The 19092-nt window shown below is 43.6% G+C and overlaps 1 protein-coding gene across 2 annotated transcripts in view; it reads right to left on the bottom strand.

Moving 5' to 3' along the window:
* The window catches only part of Elp3 (elongator acetyltransferase complex subunit 3), a 66357-nt gene that overhangs the window by 4624 nt on the left and 42641 nt on the right, over positions 1–19092 (bottom strand). For both annotated transcript variants that reach the window (XM_048421817.3, XM_048421816.3), the window contains exons 11-14: positions 17934–18024; positions 15927–15992; positions 14244–14471; positions 13440–13521 (exon numbers count right to left, since the gene is read on the bottom strand). In XM_048421817.3, the coding sequence (XP_048277774.1) occupies positions 13440–13521; positions 14244–14471; positions 15927–15992; positions 17934–18024 (467 nt within the window). The remainder of the gene's footprint in view (positions 1–13439; positions 13522–14243; positions 14472–15926; positions 15993–17933; positions 18025–19092) is intronic.

A 19092-nucleotide genomic window follows, 5' to 3' on the forward strand; every position in this document is an offset into this window, starting at 1 on the left:
GCCTGCCATGACCGCTGTGACCTTCTGCATTTGTGTCCAGGTCTCAAGGTCTTTTGTGTGACAACCACTGGAGAAACTGAACCGGCAACCTTTCATTTTAACAGAAGGGTGGGAAAGAGAGTAAACAGAGGGTAGGCAATGACGCTGCCAGCTGACTGCACCCAACACAGGGAGAACTACTGAAGAGGGGGAGACATGCGAAAAAAACTAGACAAATGGTGGTCATCGCCATTTCAAAACTGAAGGAACGACACTCAGATTATGGTGAAGAGTAAGAGAGGTGACAAAGACGCAAACCAGACTCTGAGGAAGAGCAGAGTAGTCAGCCTACATAGAAAAGATGGACAATGGGATTCAGTGCTGGCTGAGGACAGTGAAAATATGTGGGTAAAATTTAAAATGCTTCAATCTCAAAGCTGTTGGAGTCTTTCAGCTACTGATGATGAGGTGGGAAGTGGAGTGGCTGTTCTGACCCAGGCAGCTGGAAGGGCAGGGAGATGCATACAGCGTGGTCAGGTGAATGGCCCGGCTAGCTGCAACCTCCACACTCCTCACCCCTGACAGGGCTGGACAAGAACTGAGGGATGGAGCTGCTTCACGGACTCAAGAGGTCAAGTACCAGGGATTAGAACTGGGAGCCTGGCCAAAGATGGAGCCCCAGCAGGACAGCTGGGGAGTGAGTGCAGCAGGGTCCCACAGGACCTAGGCCAACCAGCACTCCCAGAGGCTGGGCAAAGGGAAGCAGAAGTCTTCCTGAAAGGCGGCTAATACCGCTACTGTTTAAAGCATCTGAGAGCAAATCCTTGTGTAAACTCTTGGGCAATTACCAAAGCAGGCAGAGTACTCCAAGACAACACAAGGAGAGATAATAGGCTGTAGGGACTACAGGTGGCAGCCGCCTGACAAAGGCTGTAAATGAGGATGCTCACCATGTGAGGAGGAGAAAGAGGCCGAATCTAAGCTGTCTACAATCAACTGAACTCATAAATCATGACAGGACAGAGCTGAAAAGATTCAGACAGTTAAAAAAAAAAAGTAGGATGAAGGCCAGGTATGTCAGGGCGCTCAAGAGGCAGAGGAAGGCAGATCTCTGTGAGTTCCAGGCCAACCAGGGCTATGTGCACATAGTGAGACCCTGGGAGGGGAGGAGGAGGAGGGGAGGAGTAGGAAGAAGAGGAGAAGGCAGAGGAGAAGGAGGAAGAGGGGGAGGAGGGGAAGAGAAGAAGGAGAAAAGAGAAGAAGAGCAAGAGGAAGAGGAAGAAGAAAGAGGAGGTACTGCTGGGCAGCAGATCAGACAGCTGGATTAGCACAGCAGGGGGTTTGGCAGTCAACAGATCACAGAGAACCCGCATGTGTTGGGGAGAGGATATGATAGTCAGTGGACATGTAACCAGAATAAAATAGGTACAACTGGAGCCTCAGAAAAAGTGGGGAGAGAGCAGTGGAAGCCAACATTAGCTAGAGGATGAAAGCCATTCAGAACTGACCAGAAAAAACACTGCAGTAACTGAAGAAGGCAGACCAAAGTGGAGCAGGAAAGCCCTACCTAGTAAACAACATAGTAAACCAGATGGAAACAAAGTTTGAAAAAAACCATGTTACACGTAACTAACAAGAGCATAAGAGCAGTCTGGGGGCCTCAAAGACCTGTGGCACTGAAGGCCAGAAAGGGAGACTTGGCACAGAAAGAACACAGCTCTGCACCACGGGAGCTGCTTTACCACCCAGACGCCCAGCAAGGCTGAGAAGCTCCATGGGACACTCACAGAAAGGACCCTACACTATCAGCAGAAATGCACAGACCACAGCGCACAGTCTCCCCACAGAGCTGAGCAAACACAGCTAGAGCGAAGAAGATGCAACCTAATTCCACCTATTTAACATCAGGAGCACTAAACTATATAGCTAAAGGATGTGTAATTAGGTAGGAAAAATATCAACCAAAGTCAGGATACTAGGAGGAGAGAGAAAGCTGAGGAGGGAAGGGCCGGCAAGGGTTCTAGGATGAGGCTGTCTCCATCTGCACGGCGTCACATGCAGCTCTTTCCCCCAAATGCTCATGTCAAGATTTCACCCCCAGAGCAACAGCCTAAGAGGTGAGGCCTTCAGGGGGGTCATTAAGTTATGTGGTGAAGTCCCATGAATAGAATCTTGGCCCCTACAGAGGATTTGAGGGAGCCTGTTTATCTTTCTGCCCTTCAACCATGTGAACACACACGGGTGTCCCCTTGATGAATGACTTGCACACAATACCAAATATGTTGCTACCTTGGACCCTGATCAGATCTGCAGTAAGCAAATCTCTTACTTCTAGCATCTGCTGCAGCAGTCCGACAGACTAAGACACACGGCTGCGGCCAAACAACTCACAGTCCAACATGAACAGGCGCCCTTGCTACCTGTTACAGTTCACCGCCAAGCTTATACAATGAAATCAAAAAGGGGACATTTTCAACTACACAAATAATTACTTCATTGGGAAAATGAATCAACCCTTCACACGGATGGAAACGTAAGAGAGCTCAGGCTGGGATTCCAGCTGGCAAAGGACACGGGTAACAGAACAGAGGAAGAAATAATGCGAGGGCTCAAATGAGCATGTGCTAACACACTGCATCCTGGTATTCTGCAAGGGAAGAAAATGTTGGTAAATGATTTAGACATTTTCATGCTGACAAGGAAAGGATTAGAAATCTGGAGGTGTATTCTTGTTCTCTGACACTTCTTCTCTTTGGGTGCAAGGCTGCCCTTTGGCATTAGCAATTTATAACTGGATTGAATGAAGATTGAGCCCACATCACCATACTCCCACGGCCAAGCTTCAAATAAGAAAGACAAAATACACTAATCTATCCCATGAAGCTGAAATCTGAGTTTTAAAAATTAGATATAAAAATGTGAGATGATGGTTTATGTCATTTAATAAAAAAAAATAAAACAAATTAAAGAAACTGCTTCAATTATTTTTGGCTCAATTAATCAGTTATCTATCCAGGGCTATATATGTGCTGCAGTATTAATACAGGGAAATATACTCATTAGTTTCATTCATTTACTATTGAAATGAGACTTTATTGCATCTCATTGATCTAAAAGGATGGCAATATTTCACTCAAAAACACACTGACATGGAAGTGGGGAAATCTTTTATTCTCAACATCTGAAAAAGAACCAATTAACTCAATGACCTGAAATCTTTCAGATAATCTCTCTCATGTTCTGTTAAAAAGAAAAAAAAATTACAAATTGATAAAGGTTAGGAGCATAAAACTGAGCTCTTCTTCAAGGTAGCTAGCTATGGCAAGTCATTACTATCCTTTTCTTGACTGGAAAGAGGGTACCTGCAGGAACTCTGCTACCCAGTAGCCTAAACGTCCTCTAATATTGCAAGGGGTCTTTGAAGTTTACACAGTAAAAAAGGAACAGAGATCCAAAGTAGGAAACCTAGAAATCTAAACAGAATTTGGATTTCCCACATTCCATCATTTCCCACAGTGATGTCCAAGCCGGTGGTGTTTCCCGGCATCCTACAGGCTTTTCTTAAGAGAGCATGTGCCGTCTGATGTGAAAGTGGAGTGGCTACTGCGACCAGAGCAGGTGTGTGCATGCGATGGCACCAGCCACTCTCACTACCTTCTCTTGTCTCAAACCATGAGCACATCTCCAAGAAGCCAAGGACTGGGAAAATCCACTGCCTGGAGCAAGACAGCTCTCTTCTGACTTCTCTGACGCGGACTTTAAATGGTAGAGTAGGAGGTTCCAGAAGGCAGCCTCCAAACCACAAGAAACTACTTTGTGATACCAGGTCTTGCCAAACGCAATAGTGAGGGGAATGCTTGAAGGGACGGGCCATGGTCTCTGGCCAGAAGCCTAATGAGAGGATTGAGACTCTGAAAGCAGCCAGAGAAATGACTTGTCACACGTAAGCAGTCTTCATTGTGACTGACAGCTGACAGGAGAAACCAAAGAAGTCTGAACTGTGGGATTACTTATTAAACTACTGAAAGAAAATGACCAGCCAACCAGAATTCTACATTTGACTAGGACAAAGGCGAAATACATTACTAGATAAACAAAAGCAAAGGCACTTGTTACCAGGCTTGCCTCAGAAGAAAGACTGAAAGAACCCGGAGCAACCAGAACTAAAGGGCACCATAAAGGGAATCACACAAACAAACATAAAGCCATTAGTTTTAATTTACAATTTCTCTTTACTTCCTATGGAATCTAAAAGGCAAATCCATGTAAAATAATTATAAACCTATGTTGATGAACATACAAGTCTGAAGTATAACCTGTGGTAAAAAGAGCACACAGTGGGAGGGACAAACGGGCTAGGGTCAGTGCTTCAAGAATCGTGCCACTGCCAACAGCAGAGCAAACAGCTTCACAGGCGCACATGGTGTGTTCTGTGGGGTAACCACGTCAAGCCAGAAAAACACCCTTTCCTACCAGAGTGGAACCAGACATAAGTAACAGGTAGGAGGAGATGCTGAGGTACACAGGTGGAGAGCATAACTAGAGGCGGGGCCTCGTGCTGCAGCGCCCACAGGGGGGTATCTAGGATGGGCGGGACTCTGGTGATGCAGCTGTTCTGGGGTGACTTGCTTCTCATAGCTACCTCAGAAAACCATGGTACCCGTGTATTTGTGAGGTGTGCTGCTGAGCTGGAAGCCTCTTAAGACAGTTTCTCTGCAGATGCAGAGCAGGTCCTACACCATGGGTCAGCTGGTGCTTTCCACCATGTAAAAACTTCCAGGGAAATGACCATGGAGGCTTGGATGGGGTCTCTACCCATCTCCAACTGTCGAGGTGCTCTCTCTGCCTTGACCAGGACTTCAGACCTGGGCAATTATTTGTGAGGCTGAAGGTATTCTCTCTCTCTCTCTCTCTCTCTCTCTCTCTCTCTCTCTCTCTCTCTCCTCTCTCTCTCACATACACACACACACACACACACACACACACACACACACACACGATGAAAACTGCAGAACACATAATAAATATGTGGAAATTAAGTAATGTACTCTTAAATGGCCAACAGGTCAAAGGAGTAATCTCAGGGAGTTGGAAACTACCATACGCAACAAGAATGACAGCAAAGCAGGCCAATGGATCACTCCTGTAATCCAGGACTCCAGGCTGACAGAGGAAAACTGTCACATGCTTGAGCCTACCTGCAGTACAGTGAGTTCTAGGCCAATCTGGGCCTCAGAGAAAGAGCCCTGTTAAAAAAAAAAAACTGAATACATTTCATTCCCATATACACTGAGTCCAGCAAAGGTAGAGTTCAGAGGGAAATTAATAGCTGCAAAGGGTCACACCGAAAACAAGAAATATCTCAAAATCGAGAAATGTTGGAGATAAAAAATGAGCATATTAAACTCAAACCTAGCACAGGAAAGGCGATGACAGAAACTAGGGATAAAATATTGAACAGAAAATAAAATCAAGAGTTCATTCTCAAAGCTGCTCAACCTCACCTCAGAGAGAAGAGAAACAAGTGGGGACATTGTTTACACCAACACAGGAATCTAAACTAGTAAACAGAGCAAGTACAAACAGCAGCAACGAGGAGCCGGTGAGAGGATCCCGGGCAAAGGAGCTGGCCCAGGTCTGCTAGCCTAAGTTCAATCCCTGATATCTATCACACAGGTGGAAGATGAGAAACGACTCTCTAAAGTTGTCCTGACCCCGACACATACACTGTGACACATGCAGTTACCCCCACTAGATAAATATATCAAACCATTTTTAATAAAAGAGGAGGCATTACTACTGTGTTTATAGAAAGAAATATAATTATGAGCACAAACTATGGAAAAACTAGGAACAAACACCCTAGACAACCCACACGAAACACAGAAACTCTTCAGTAACACAAAACCTGATAGAACAGGGTCTAACTTACAGCAAGGAGAACCAGGCTCACAATCAAATGTTGTCCCCCCATTCTTTAGCTGGCTGGGGAGGCCAGGATCAAATAGCTGGTAGGTAAATTTTACCCAACAGATTTGAAAAGAATTGGTATCAATTCTTCCTAAGGATTTCCAACCAATGGAGAAGGACTAATTCTCTTTGGTGTCAGAACTACCCAGGCTCTGAAGCCACCCCAGCTAAGTCCTGTCACAGCACAAACCAGGCCTACCTCTATGTCCTGCTGAAGTCCTCACATAGCAACATTAAGCAAATAATTTCTCTTTTAAACCTCTAGAATAGAAGCAGGAGAAGGACTGTGTTAGTCAGATAATCTGAGCAACCAGGAACTTGTGCGCCATTCACAGGGAGAAGGAAAGGGCCTCGTGGACACCACACAGCCCTAAGGTGGGAGGCACACTAGATAGCCACCTGCTCCGGGAGCACAATGGGGCTGGGCATTAATAAACTAGCTCACAACTATCACCTTACATCCTTTGTTTCAGAGAGAGAACTTCTGTCAGGGACCAGAGCTCAGGCCAGGATGCCAGCAGAATGAAAATATGCCATGTGATATGATGGAAGCAGGAATTCCCAAACTAAAAGGCTCGAAGAACCCCTGGCTTAGTGGGCTGCAGCAATATTTTCAGTACTATTTATCAGTATCTATTCACCTTCAGGGAGAGAATCCTGACTCTAATAGATACAAACAATAAAACATTCAAATGTTTATAGAGAAAAAACCCAATACTGTTCCTAGGAGAGTTGATGAGGAGTTAAGGTTGCAATAAAGCATCATAACAGACCAAAGTACGGCAGTCCCTTAGAGAAGGTTTGCTGCTCCACAAGAAACCTGAGCAGCGTTCACCTTTATAATAAAGGCAGGCAGCCAATAACCTCAAAGCTCCCAGAACTTTAGGGATATCAGCACAGACGGCATAGTACAACCCACTCCTCCTCCAAAGCAAAAGCATACAACCATTACTGCTAATACCCACAAACTAGAAGGAACGCGACTGGGGAGAAACCTGGAGTATGGCCATGGGAGCAAGGCTAGCTTTTGGATGGCAGACAGTTCTGAAACACAAAGCGGCTAAAAGGTAAATGCCAACATGCAGTTCTTCCACTGCCACCAGGCTAGAGTATCAGTGTTACTGCTTCTGTTGAGGAAATGCCCCCAAGACTCAGAAACCCACAAGATCTAAATGGTAGCCTACTGAGGAATACTGAGTATGAGCACTAAGGAGGTCATGTAACACTCAGAGTGGGATGGTTTAGTGTAAAATGCTACAAACGGGTACCTCATGCATTTACAACAAAGTGATACCTGATTCATCTACAAGGGGCAAATGTCAAGACAAGGAATATTCCTGAGATGAGCCAGGCAACAACGCTTCCGTGGCTGAACTGCAAGAGACACCAATTAGCAAGCATGCAGTCAACTTGTTATCTAGCTGAATAGTATTCTATGCCATCAATGCCAGTCCGATTAATGATGCTGATGTTAATAGAGGACTTGTAACAGTGCCATACTTTATGATGTATCTATTGTCTTTAAAAGCAAGATGATAGCAATGATAAAAACAAGCCATTGGAATGCCTATCAAAAAAGCAACACACATGGTCTACTGTTGAAATACCAAAGTGGAAGAAGACACATGGAAGCCAGAAAACGTGCATTTAGTTAGAACATACTGCAGGGTAATTTGCTTAAAAGAAAATTATATGAAGGGTGAAGGAGAGCGCACAAAAGAGGAAACACTCTTTCTCTTATTTTTTGCTAAGTCCTGTATTAACACACACACGCACAAGTGGCACAAACTGGTTTGCATTTGGCAGGTTTCCTAGCCCATTAGCAAATAGTCTGCCATAATAAAGAGACGTTCTTCTGGGGACTCTGGTAGGATTATGAGTCCATTATCAGGGAGAACAGGCTACAAATGGATCCTGCTTTTCAACTAGATTATAATGCAAAGAATAAAATAACCTTGACCCAAAATGGAGAGCCGTGCAGAAACCTGGGATACAGGTGAGGTTTCTCAGGTCCAGGAAGTAAATCTCAGCTGGTCATAGCCTAAGGAAACAACTGCTATTTTCTGTCCACACAGAACATTATTATAGGGGTGCTGGGGTACAAGACCATTAATTTCTGTCCTAGGAAGCCATGTTGGATTATATAAGGCACAGACACATTGATTTCTGACTACTGGGGACTGTAGTCACATGGCTTTGAATAACATGATTAAGAATGGCCTCATATTCACGGTGACTGTTTCACTCACCCTGTATTTAGATCTCTCCTCCCATCGTCATTGGCATCGTAATGGGTTTAAACACAATGGCTACCAGGCTCTCGCTTGAGAGGTTTCTGACATCAACCATCCAGACCTTTTCTCATCTCTCACCATCACTGTGATCTATCAAGCTTGTACAGCTCTTGGCCAACGGCCATATTAATTTTCTACTTGAAAGAACACAAATAGAATACTGCTTATGACGAAGGTAGTCAGGGAGCTTGGGGAATAGCTGTCCATCTTACCGCATAGTAATTAGCTTGGCAAACTGAAACAGTAACATGATTAAATCTGATACCTAGCCAAAATTGCCAAAAGAAAAAAAAAATCCCTTATTCTGTTGAAGGTGCTAAATGGCTTTTTAAACAGTGGCTATTGATGGTTATATTTGCCCCTGTAGAAATGGTATGGGCATTGTGACATCAGAATTCTGGTTTCCATGGTGATTATTAGTGATGGCATTTGAAAGATTGTAGTTAGCTTTCTCAGTAGAGGTCCTTGCCCTTTCTCCATAAATGAAGGATGAGATAAACTGCTTCTTGATGTTAGAAGGACAAGCTGCTGATCATCTGATAGACAAACACCATGGTTTTTAAGTAAACACCCGCAGAAGCTGCTTAAGTAAGCAGCTAAGACACTGACGTCCTCGAATACAACTGGGACTAGCTGCTTTACAATCGAGCAACAGCGAACAGATAGTCCCTACCAATACATTATTTCATAAACTAGTTTTTAAAAATTATTTTACATGGAGATGGGGTTTCTCTGTGTAACAGAACTCACTTAATCCTGGTGGAGAAATAACTTGGAGCCTAAGGAGGAGGAGTCTCATCCTCCCCTGCAAACGGGGACAATGGTGGATGGAGATCCAGTTCGCAGAAGGCAGCTCAACATTACACCTTTCCTTTTAACATAAGAGTCTTACTCTGTAGCCCATGATGACCTTGAATTCATGGCAATCTTCCTGTCTCAGACTCCCAAGTATTAGGATTATAGATTCTTTTATTTTCCCCTCAACACACCTAGCGATTTTGATGATGATGAAGCTAAGTATTTCATTTTTGCTTTTTAAATAATTTTTACAGTTAAAGCTGACAGTTAACTTTAAAACTGTTTACTAAGATATCTGTGTACTTTTAAAAAGTGAGTGAACTTGAATGCCTCTTAGTACTTCATCTAACCGCTTAAAGCAGTTCCGGTGTTTCTCATGGAGCTATGTTCACCAAGTACAGTGTACAGTTTTCAATACATACATGGAAGCAACAGATAAAAATATAAATAAGGAAAATGAGAATATACAGAACCTTTCTGACTAGTGGTTCAAATCAGATCAAAAGCGAAGTTGCTAGTACTGTCCAGAGGTAGAGCACCAGATAATAAATCTAAGTAGCAGAGAAAACCCACGGCCAAGATGAAGGGAAAGGCGTTACTCTTACAGCCAGGCCAACACAATGACAAACGATCCCTTGACCCTTTCCTCATGAGTCATGTCAAGACAGAACAGCACAGCCACGCCACCACCGTGTGTGACTTAGAAGCAAGCCACGGACAAGAGAGAGCAGAATCAGGAGCTGAGGAGAACGTCAGAGAAAACAGAGTAGTGTCAGTGGTGACCAAAGTCATGTATCCACAAGCCATGGCCGGGACCAACTTTTTATGGGAACTTCATCATCATCAATTTTGTCATCAAATACCTAGCTGAGAAAAGAATGAAATTTATTACAGAAATGAAAGAGTTGTCTATGGTATCAGAAAAGGGGCTGGTAAAGTGTAATCACAACTAAGTCTTAGTCCTGTGTACTAAGACTTGTGCTTAAATGCTTAGTCCATAGGCAGTGGCCCTATTAGGAGGTGTGGCACTATTAGGAGGAAATATCACCGTGGGGGCAGGTTTTGAAGTCTCATATATTCAAGCTACGCCCAGTGTAGCACAAAGCTGTCCTGCAGTCTGCAGATCAAGATGTAGAACTCTCAGCTCCCTCTCCAGAACCATGTCTTCCTGCACGCTGCCATGCTTCCTGCCATGATGACAACTGACTAAGCCTCTGTACTGTAAGCCAGCCCCAATTAAACGTTTTCCTTTGGAAGAGTTGCCATGGTCATGGTGTCTCTTCACAGCAATAGTACCCTAACCAAGATACCAGACTAAACAGTCAAAGATAACCTGATTTTAATAAAAATTAATAAGGACCATGAAATTCATTAGGTCACCAAGAGAGTGGCTGGCAAGGCAGGAATGGAGCACTGGCTCCCTGCACACTCCTCACCAACTATCTCTTTCTGTGTCACATCTAATGGTGCCGTTCATGAAACACTCCTCACAAACAGCAGTACCATGTATCACTACAGAAATTTGTATTAAGGATCAATGTACAGAATAACTGTTTGACTTTTTTTTTCCCCCCAAGATAGAGTTTCTCTGTAGCTTGAGTCTGTCCTGGAACTAACTCTTGTAGACCAGCCTGGCCTCGAACTCCCAGAGATCCACCTGCCTCTGCCTCCCAAGTGCTGGGATTAAAGGCGTGTGCCACCACCACCCCGCTCTATTTGACTTTTTTAAATGCCAGTTAAAACATAATTTGGGGTTAGAGAGACGGCTTAGCGATTAAGAGCACCCAGGTTCAATTCCTAGCATACACATGGCAGCTCACAACTGTCTGTAATTCTAGTTCCAGGGGATCTGACACCCTCACAAAGACATATATGCAGGCAAAAAATATCAATGCACATGAAATAGAAGTAAATATATTAAAATACATGTGAGTACAAGCATGTACACATACACACACAATCACCACCACACTTATAAACACTTGCTATCTACCTTCCCTAAGTTCTGAACCACAGATCGCTCAGACCCACAATACAGAACGCACCTGCCACACAGCAAACGTGTTCAGTGTTTCCTTGTGAAGGTTGATCAGAGTCAAACAGGAAGTCAAGGAGTCCATACGGGGCTTTCTTTACTACAATGGTGGGGCTCCCAGACCAGAAGGCAGGCAGGAAACAGTGCTCACCAAACTTTCTCACAAAGAACTCACGTCAGTTTCAAGAAGTCCTTCCAGGACTGTTCCTATAGAAACCCATCCTGGCTAAAGAACCCTCTGCAGGGTGCCAGGGGAGGAGACCCAGCACTGCTGCAGACAGAAAGGTTCTCTTGCCTGAGTCTCTAAGCAAGTCACTTCTTGTAATTCTAGAAATTCACCATGCAGATGACATGAAATTGAGCTATCTTTTAGATTATGATAAAAGCTGGTGAGCACAGATACTAACTCCCACACAGAAAGACACCCTGCTCAGAAGAAACAGACAGAGGCTCTTATGTGCAATTGGATTTGACCTCAGGTAAGCTGGGCCTTGGGTGGACACTTCTGAGGGAAAAGGGATGTCAGGAAGGCAGGGATGGGAAATGGAAATCTGATTAGGGTCCTAAAGACACCAGAAAAATCACGTGTTACAGTGCCATCTGGGAGTGCAGGGCTGCGGGTCAGAGAATTAAGGTCACTTTAACGACTGGGAAGAGAGCACAGCGTTTGGAGAATACTCAATTCTAGCCTCTCAGATTGCCCTGAAGACAATCAGCACACTGGCTGGTTAGCAACTGTGAGCTCTGAGCCCACAACTAGACCAGAATGTAATAAAGACTTTAGCAAGCTCTGTGGCTTTCAGAAGCCACACAGAAGCCTGGCTTTCAGGTGTTGTCTGCCCTGTCCAGATGCACAGACAGAAGGCATTCTGAGGCAGGCTGCCCTTTCCTGGTACTCCTGGCCAAGTACAGGGGAAGCTAGGAGAGGGACTCATCAGTGCCAGCCACATAGCCTCAGTCAGGTGGTACTTTGTGAAATTAAAGTAATGGAGAAAAATAGAAAAAGCTAGACATGTTAAGAAGTACATTATTTATCTGAGTAACATCAAAAACCCAAGTCAGACTAAATGATTAAGTGAGCCTGTGTGATTATATTTCTATAATTGTAATCATGAAGACCTGGGCACTAGTATTGATTTTATTGACTGGCAACTTCTTATTGATTTTTCTTTTAAAAACCTCATTTCAGTCTTAATTTTCAGAAAAGAGTATTTCTTAGGTCACAGGTAAGCTTTTGAGATATGGTAGTAAAACAGGAAAGCAAAATACATTCCGGGGCAAATACATCGTAAATTTTGATTCTGCCTTTTACCATCTTAGGTTCCCTACTAGAGTTAGTAATTTTTTCTTACAGGGACACCACACTGAAGAGTGTGAGTAAAAGGGGTTGTCCATCATTTCTTGCCCCCCCGCAAGTCTCCTTCATGTCTCCTCCCCAACTATAAGATGTCCTTGGTCAGCAGGGGTGGAGGGAGTTCTACACGATCAGAATACACAAGTCCATCTAGGCGCCTTGGCAAAGCTGGAGGAATGAATTGAGAGCACGGCAGGCTCAGGAAAAGCTCGGACCTTCCCCTGCCCTAGCTTCCCCAAGATTCTTCCAGCCCGTCCTGGAGGGGAGACCATTCTGACCTCTAAGGATGGAGAGGTACCAAGAGGAACGAACAGGCCCTGCTAAGTCTCCCCCCAGTTTATTACTCCTAGCTCACATCCTTCCTCCTACCATATTTTCCCACGACTTTCCACCCTTCATCAACGCTCAGGTTACACGCACCTCCCAGCCTTCACTTCCTCAGGAAGGATAGCTTTTGTCCCTTAGTCACTTTACATGAATTTGCATACCGTCCTCCTGTTAATTTGACTGTGCCTATTTAATTATCGGATCTGGCCTGAGACCCTAAGAGGGCAGAGGAAAATTTCTTCCTCCTTTCCACTTCCAAATGAAAAAGCTGTCACTCAGGAGCAAAGGCAACAGCGGCGTCACGGAAAGGGCAAGAACTACACTCTGCCTTCAATCATCCTGAACCAGCCATCAGGTTCTACACCGCTCACATTTCCTCAGGCCCATACTATCAAACTCCACTGCCACAGACAGAGCAGCTGACCACAATGACCAGAGGTCAGGCGAGCAAAGAAAGTGCACCGGTTACTGGCCTGGCGCTCTGAGGAACAAAGTGCTTCTAGAACCCCAAGTTGACCCAACTGTTCTCAGAAATTTCCCAAAGATTGGAGCATAAGTCCTTAGCTTGTCAGCCTGGACCAGCTGTGAACAGAGTACTCATACAGAGGCGAGAGAAGACTCTCATTGTGGTGTCAAGTGTGAAACGTCAATGGATGAATCGTCAACTCCTCTCCCCAGTCACCTGATATAACTGCAATTTTCCCAGATCCATGCTCTTCTAGAGCGATTCTTTCTGCTTCTTCCATCAGCAGCATGCCGAACCCCTAGAAAGAGCATAAAGGAGTTCATGGATTAATAAGGAAAGGAAATCCACTAAGAGAGCTCCACAAAACACGGTAGTTGGTAAAATGTCTTAAAGTCAGCAATAAAAACCTGCTGATGATTAAGAAAAAGGAAGCCACTGGACCCTGCCCAGAGCCACTCAGTGACTTACAGAAGAGGTCAACATTGCGACAAGAGCCAGCTATGGCATTCTGGGTGATGGGGTTGGGTCAGCGAGCTGACTTCCCCTCTGGTCTTTCTCTTTAGGGAAGGTCTGGGCAACTCTAGTTGACACAAGTCTGGAGTAACAGGTCTTATCTGTCCGACTCACCTACCACTTTTTAAAGGGTTCAGAATGCGGTAAAGTTCTTGCATCATTCAATAAATCCTAAGTCTATTTCTGTTTTTAATATATTTTCCTGAAACTTAAAAACACAGATTTCTAATTTTAGGTTGTTGGGGGTTAGAACAGGGTTTCATACATACTACATACTACATACTACACAACTTACACCTGTGAAGCACATTCCTGCCATTACCTCACTTGATTCCGTAGGCTGTATCTGTTGTCCCCTGGTGCCCACGGGACCACAAGGAAGCAACACTGACACAGAATGCCCTGAACTGAAATGAATCCTTATTCCTCTTCCTTCCCTCCTCTTGTTGTTTCCTATTTCAGACAACTTCTTAACTATAGACCAACGAGAAGCAGGACGTAGATTACCTGATGCTGAAATTTAGAGGGATCCCGGCTGCTCACAGGAACTACACTTCCATACACATGTAGCTCTCGGACAATGGAGACGCCTCCGCCCAATTCGAATCGGAAAGTTTCCTCGGAGCACTTCCGCAGCCTCAGGAGACCAATCAGAATGTCCTGTTCAGGATCTTCATAGGACAGGAAAGTTTCCCAGCCACCATTGGCAACATAATCTCTCCGCACCAACTCAACCTGTTGGATAAAAAGCCATGAAAAACCTCATTCAGAATTAGAGAACCAGGCTCATTTTTATAATTGTATGGATGTGTTTAGGCTAATGTTCAGCTAGGAACAAAGAATGAATCATCACTAATTATGGTTTTTATTTGCCTCCTCTCAAGTAGCACAGGATTAAACAAGAGCTCATGCCTTGTTTGTGGACTACTATAAATGGAGAACAATTTTACAAATATCTGAACTTAATTAACCTTGAGATTCTTACAGATACCCCCAGCTCAGTGACTTCTTCTATAGAAATTTATGATGTCCTATGAATTGTCTCTAAGATAAAACTACATATTAATCACACGTTTGGCTTTTAGAGCCCCCGTCCCCGTTTTGTTTTCAAATTGTCAGATACTCAATGGTTTCCGTATTTAGCCCTTACTTCTTCCACTAAAACCTACTTTTTATGTGTATTTGGGGTGTGTATAGGGGGATGATCTTCGTCTCTTATTTCTCAATGGGACTTAAGAAAGTCTAATATAGCACAGGGCTTGTGAAATATGCCTACTGAGGGAATGAGAATGTCAAAGTTCAGTTGCTAGAGTGCAGGATGAATGACAGCTGCAGGGGGATTTCAGTGGTAGAGAGCTACATAAATTCCGACCCCACCCCAATGTACAGATGATTCTATGAACACAATGGAGCAAGGTGTTCATTCAGAATTCTACTTATTTGGTTAGGGATTTAACAGACCTATAACACCCTATAAATGTACCCTAGAATGTACTCAAAACAAAATAAACAACCCTCAGCTTAATGTCTGGTATATAATTAGATTAAGAACTTGTCAAAATGCTGTGTTGGGTGTACTTTTTCCCTCAAGAGGCCCTTTAATGTCAACAACAGTTCATGCTAAGAACAGGAACGCTGATGCAGAGATCATCTATTCCAGCCTTTCTCTCATAGGGCTACGAAGAATTGCACCCCGTAGAAAACGTTGCACCAAGTTAGACATGATGGATGTATGAAAGTGAGGCTACCCCGAATACCTCAGGGAACCGTGCTGAAGGTCTGCGGAAGCCAGCTAGTGGCTGCCAGCTACTCACTGAATCATCATCAAAGGACAAGATCTGGTGGGTCACACAGAAGAGTTCGGCAAGGCGCTCCACAGGAAGGCAGCCCCTGGTCCTAGGAAGCTACTCACACTTGAATGCATTCAGATCAAATGACTGGGACTCTGAGTCGTCACTGTGCCCTTCAGAGTGACTGCAGACAGACTAATGGCAGGGTAGAGCAGCCCCACCACAGGACACGTCTACACTGCAGTGCTGATGAAAAACAGGGCTCTTCCATAACTCAGTGACTCTCACGCCTGACTCTCCTGACTTGCTATTCTCTATTCTACCGAGTTATCACTCATTTCTGGGTTCGCCCTGTGAGCAGGTGGGGTCCCAGCTTGGGACAGACTTAAAGGAAACTGACCTGGTATGGCCGCACTCTGTGATGAATTTCTTGGATTCCAACCTCCCTGGTTCTCACATCTCGGCACTGCAAAAAACATCAGAGTAGTGACTCATTCAGTGTTCATTTAACATAAATCCTAGGCTCAAGTCTGAATATAACTTACACTGAAATAAAGGATGAAACCTTAGAAAAGCCATCTCTACTGAATCTGAGAATGGGAACCTATGCGGTTGTACAGCTCTCCTTTTAAAATGAATTCAGAATTCAAAGAGACCATATATAATCTTGGGGAATAAAGAACATTAAGTTAGACAGTTAGAAAATAGTTTTGTCCAAGAGATGTAACTGTTTGAAAAACACAACCCCAAAATATGATTGAAAATATAGTCCTAAAATATGATCACAGAAGAGCAAGAACAAATTCTTAAATTTGTAAAACCTTCCTTGTGTATGACATTAATATTTTCAATACTGTATCATTTTAGATATTTAAAAAAATACATATTAAAGGTATGTTTCCCTTTCAAAGAAAGGCACTGTGAAAGAAAGAATGGGAATTAGGAAGGAAGGGAAGATGTAGAAAGAAGCTAGAGTCAAGTATACAACACAAGTTGAACCTGAACTACAGATGGCTCCTGGACATCCCCTGGGTGTGCACAGCTTCCAGGAGACGGTGTCAATGCAATGCCTAGTCTGCACGGCCAAGACCTGTAACAATCCTCACTCCTACTCCTCAACCCAGTGTGCAGCCTATACAGCCTTACATATCATCACAAAATCTTGCATTATCCAACGGTATGTCCTATGGCACATTCTTTCCCTACAGAATAAACCATAAATATATTTTCAGGATTCTAATACTTTCTACTAGTGTGAGAGGATTGTGCTAGAAAATCTGACAATATCATGCAAGCAATTTTATTAACAATGCTTCTCTAAGAGCTCAGTATTCAGTTTTGTAAAAACAAAGGTATTTTGATGCGTTGGGAAACTTGCCCAGGACACTGCTGACGTGGCCACCAGATCCTGCAGCTTATCTACTAAGAGCAGATTCTATCCTCCAGCCCAGCTCTATGCAGGAGACTGTGTGTGTAACTGAGTTACCTGCCAGTCAACAGGTACCTGCCGCTTATACTTCTTGTTTTTTCCTGGGGCATGGTTCTGTTTGTTTGTTTGTTTTCTATAAGGCAGAGATAAGTATTTTCTGGTAAGAACATTGCCTATGGGAATTGGTTTTTTGAGTCACTTTGCAGACGCTATCAAGGGTTAGGTAGAGCAGGGCTAAAGAAGACCAACAGATAGGGAGACTGCTAGTCGCCAGCCCTCCGTGTGGTGCTGCTAATATGCCTACATGTACTTGCTTATTTCTAAAACTGAAAACTTTACATTTAACTAATTAATTACACTTAATTCATTATTATACTATTTTGTGTTGAATAAATCAATAATACTAAAAAAGTTCTTTTCTGGACAATGTTCTAAATTTTTTTCCTCCATGATAATTTGAGTAAGCATAAAATAAGTCATGGGCAAGCCCACAAATGTATGCTGTGCTGGCCTTGGAATCATCTCTCTGAAAGCATGGTCTATGCTTGAACACAGTCAACAGATCCCCTCACCCTCTCCCAACCAATGGCACTGCATTCTGATGGCACAGCCTGACCCCTGGTGCCCTGGTCAGGTACCACTCCTGGCTTATCTCTTCAGAAACCCTAAAAAGTTTCTAGGATGTTTCATTTTGAACTCACTAGTACCCTTAGAGACTGTCAAATTAACACCTTCCTTAATTCTGTTAGAGTCAAGAGAGAGAAGCCAACAGGTCACAGAAGTCAGAAGAGGACAGAGACACAGCGGCAGCCTTGGTCACCACTCACTTCAGCTTCTGCTGCACAGAACACCTGTAACACAGATAAGCTTTCTGACCCAACTGGTACCAGCAATGCATGAGAGTGACAGCCTTGGAGATACATATGATGAGATTTCTTTTTTCTTTACAGTATCCCTGGCAGTCACATTTACTGATACCTGTATTCCAAGGTCTTTCATTCTGGCAAATGCCAGCTCTCGCAGGTTGCCATGCTCCACTCCTGAGCTGACGAGGGGCATCGGAATGTCTCTGTAGGAGAAAAACAAAACAACAAACCATCAATTGTGGAAAATATAAACCACCCTCCACAGCAGTATGGCTGGGAAATTTGAAAATGAAAAATAATGAGAAGCCGCAAAGCCATGGAGCAGAAAGCAGAGGCAGAGCATCCTGAGGAGGAAAGGGAGCAAGGCTGAGAGCATCCCTATACCCCAGCTTTCCCATCTTCAAAGCTGATTCCACCCACCTCTCAGAGGGTTGGTGAAACACATCTAATGGAAATCACATTAGAGAACAGAGCATAGTATCTGCCCAAATGCCTGGGAGCCATTAGGAAGGACCTGGTGTTCATAGATACCTGCACTAAACAAAACAAGAATACAAAACAAAACAAGAAAACAAGCAACAACCCTCAACTTACTGGAGAGAAGTAACACTTCTGATTCATGTACCGTTTTGCAAACACTTTCCCTCCCAAACAGAAGCTGAAAGTCACCAAGGTCAAAAGCCTGGTTTCGCTTTAACCGCTCTCACAGACTTTTCCAGTTGTTTTTAGGGGAATAAGATCTTGCCTAAGGCTGAGGAAATGAGATTCAGCTTCTGCATTGGTATAGCAGAGTGCCAGACATTAAGGAGATGCCAATCAGAAGCTGGAGTTAGGTGTTGTGTTGTACCAGCTCCAGAAGGCTGATCAATGAGCACAAAGAAGCCTTTCACAGATCTGTCAGGCTCTGAAATCCAGGATTCCATGAAGGTACTATACAGAGTAACATACCAGCAGTCCCAAAGGGATGTAAAAAACTGGTTTTGTTTTTGACTAACTCGTTAGCATATATCGTCTATGTACAGTTTTTAGTAAAATGATTTTTAACTTTAGCATTTTAGTCTCTTAAATTCAATATATACTTCAAAGTTGGTAATCAGAAAAAAAGAATCACACAAAAGTTTTGAAAGTAAATATTACTTAGCAAGGACTACATACCTTTGCTTAAAATCTTTCTACATATATTATATAAGCCAAATATAAAATCTTCTAAGTGCTCCTCTATTAACACGGAAATATTATATAGCAACTTGTGTGTAGAATATATAACAGTC

Source organism: Myodes glareolus, chromosome 12, assembly GCF_982192425.1.
Source record: "Myodes glareolus chromosome 12, mMyoGla1.1, whole genome shotgun sequence".
NCBI classification, from domain to species: domain Eukaryota; kingdom Metazoa; phylum Chordata; class Mammalia; order Rodentia; family Cricetidae; genus Myodes; species Myodes glareolus.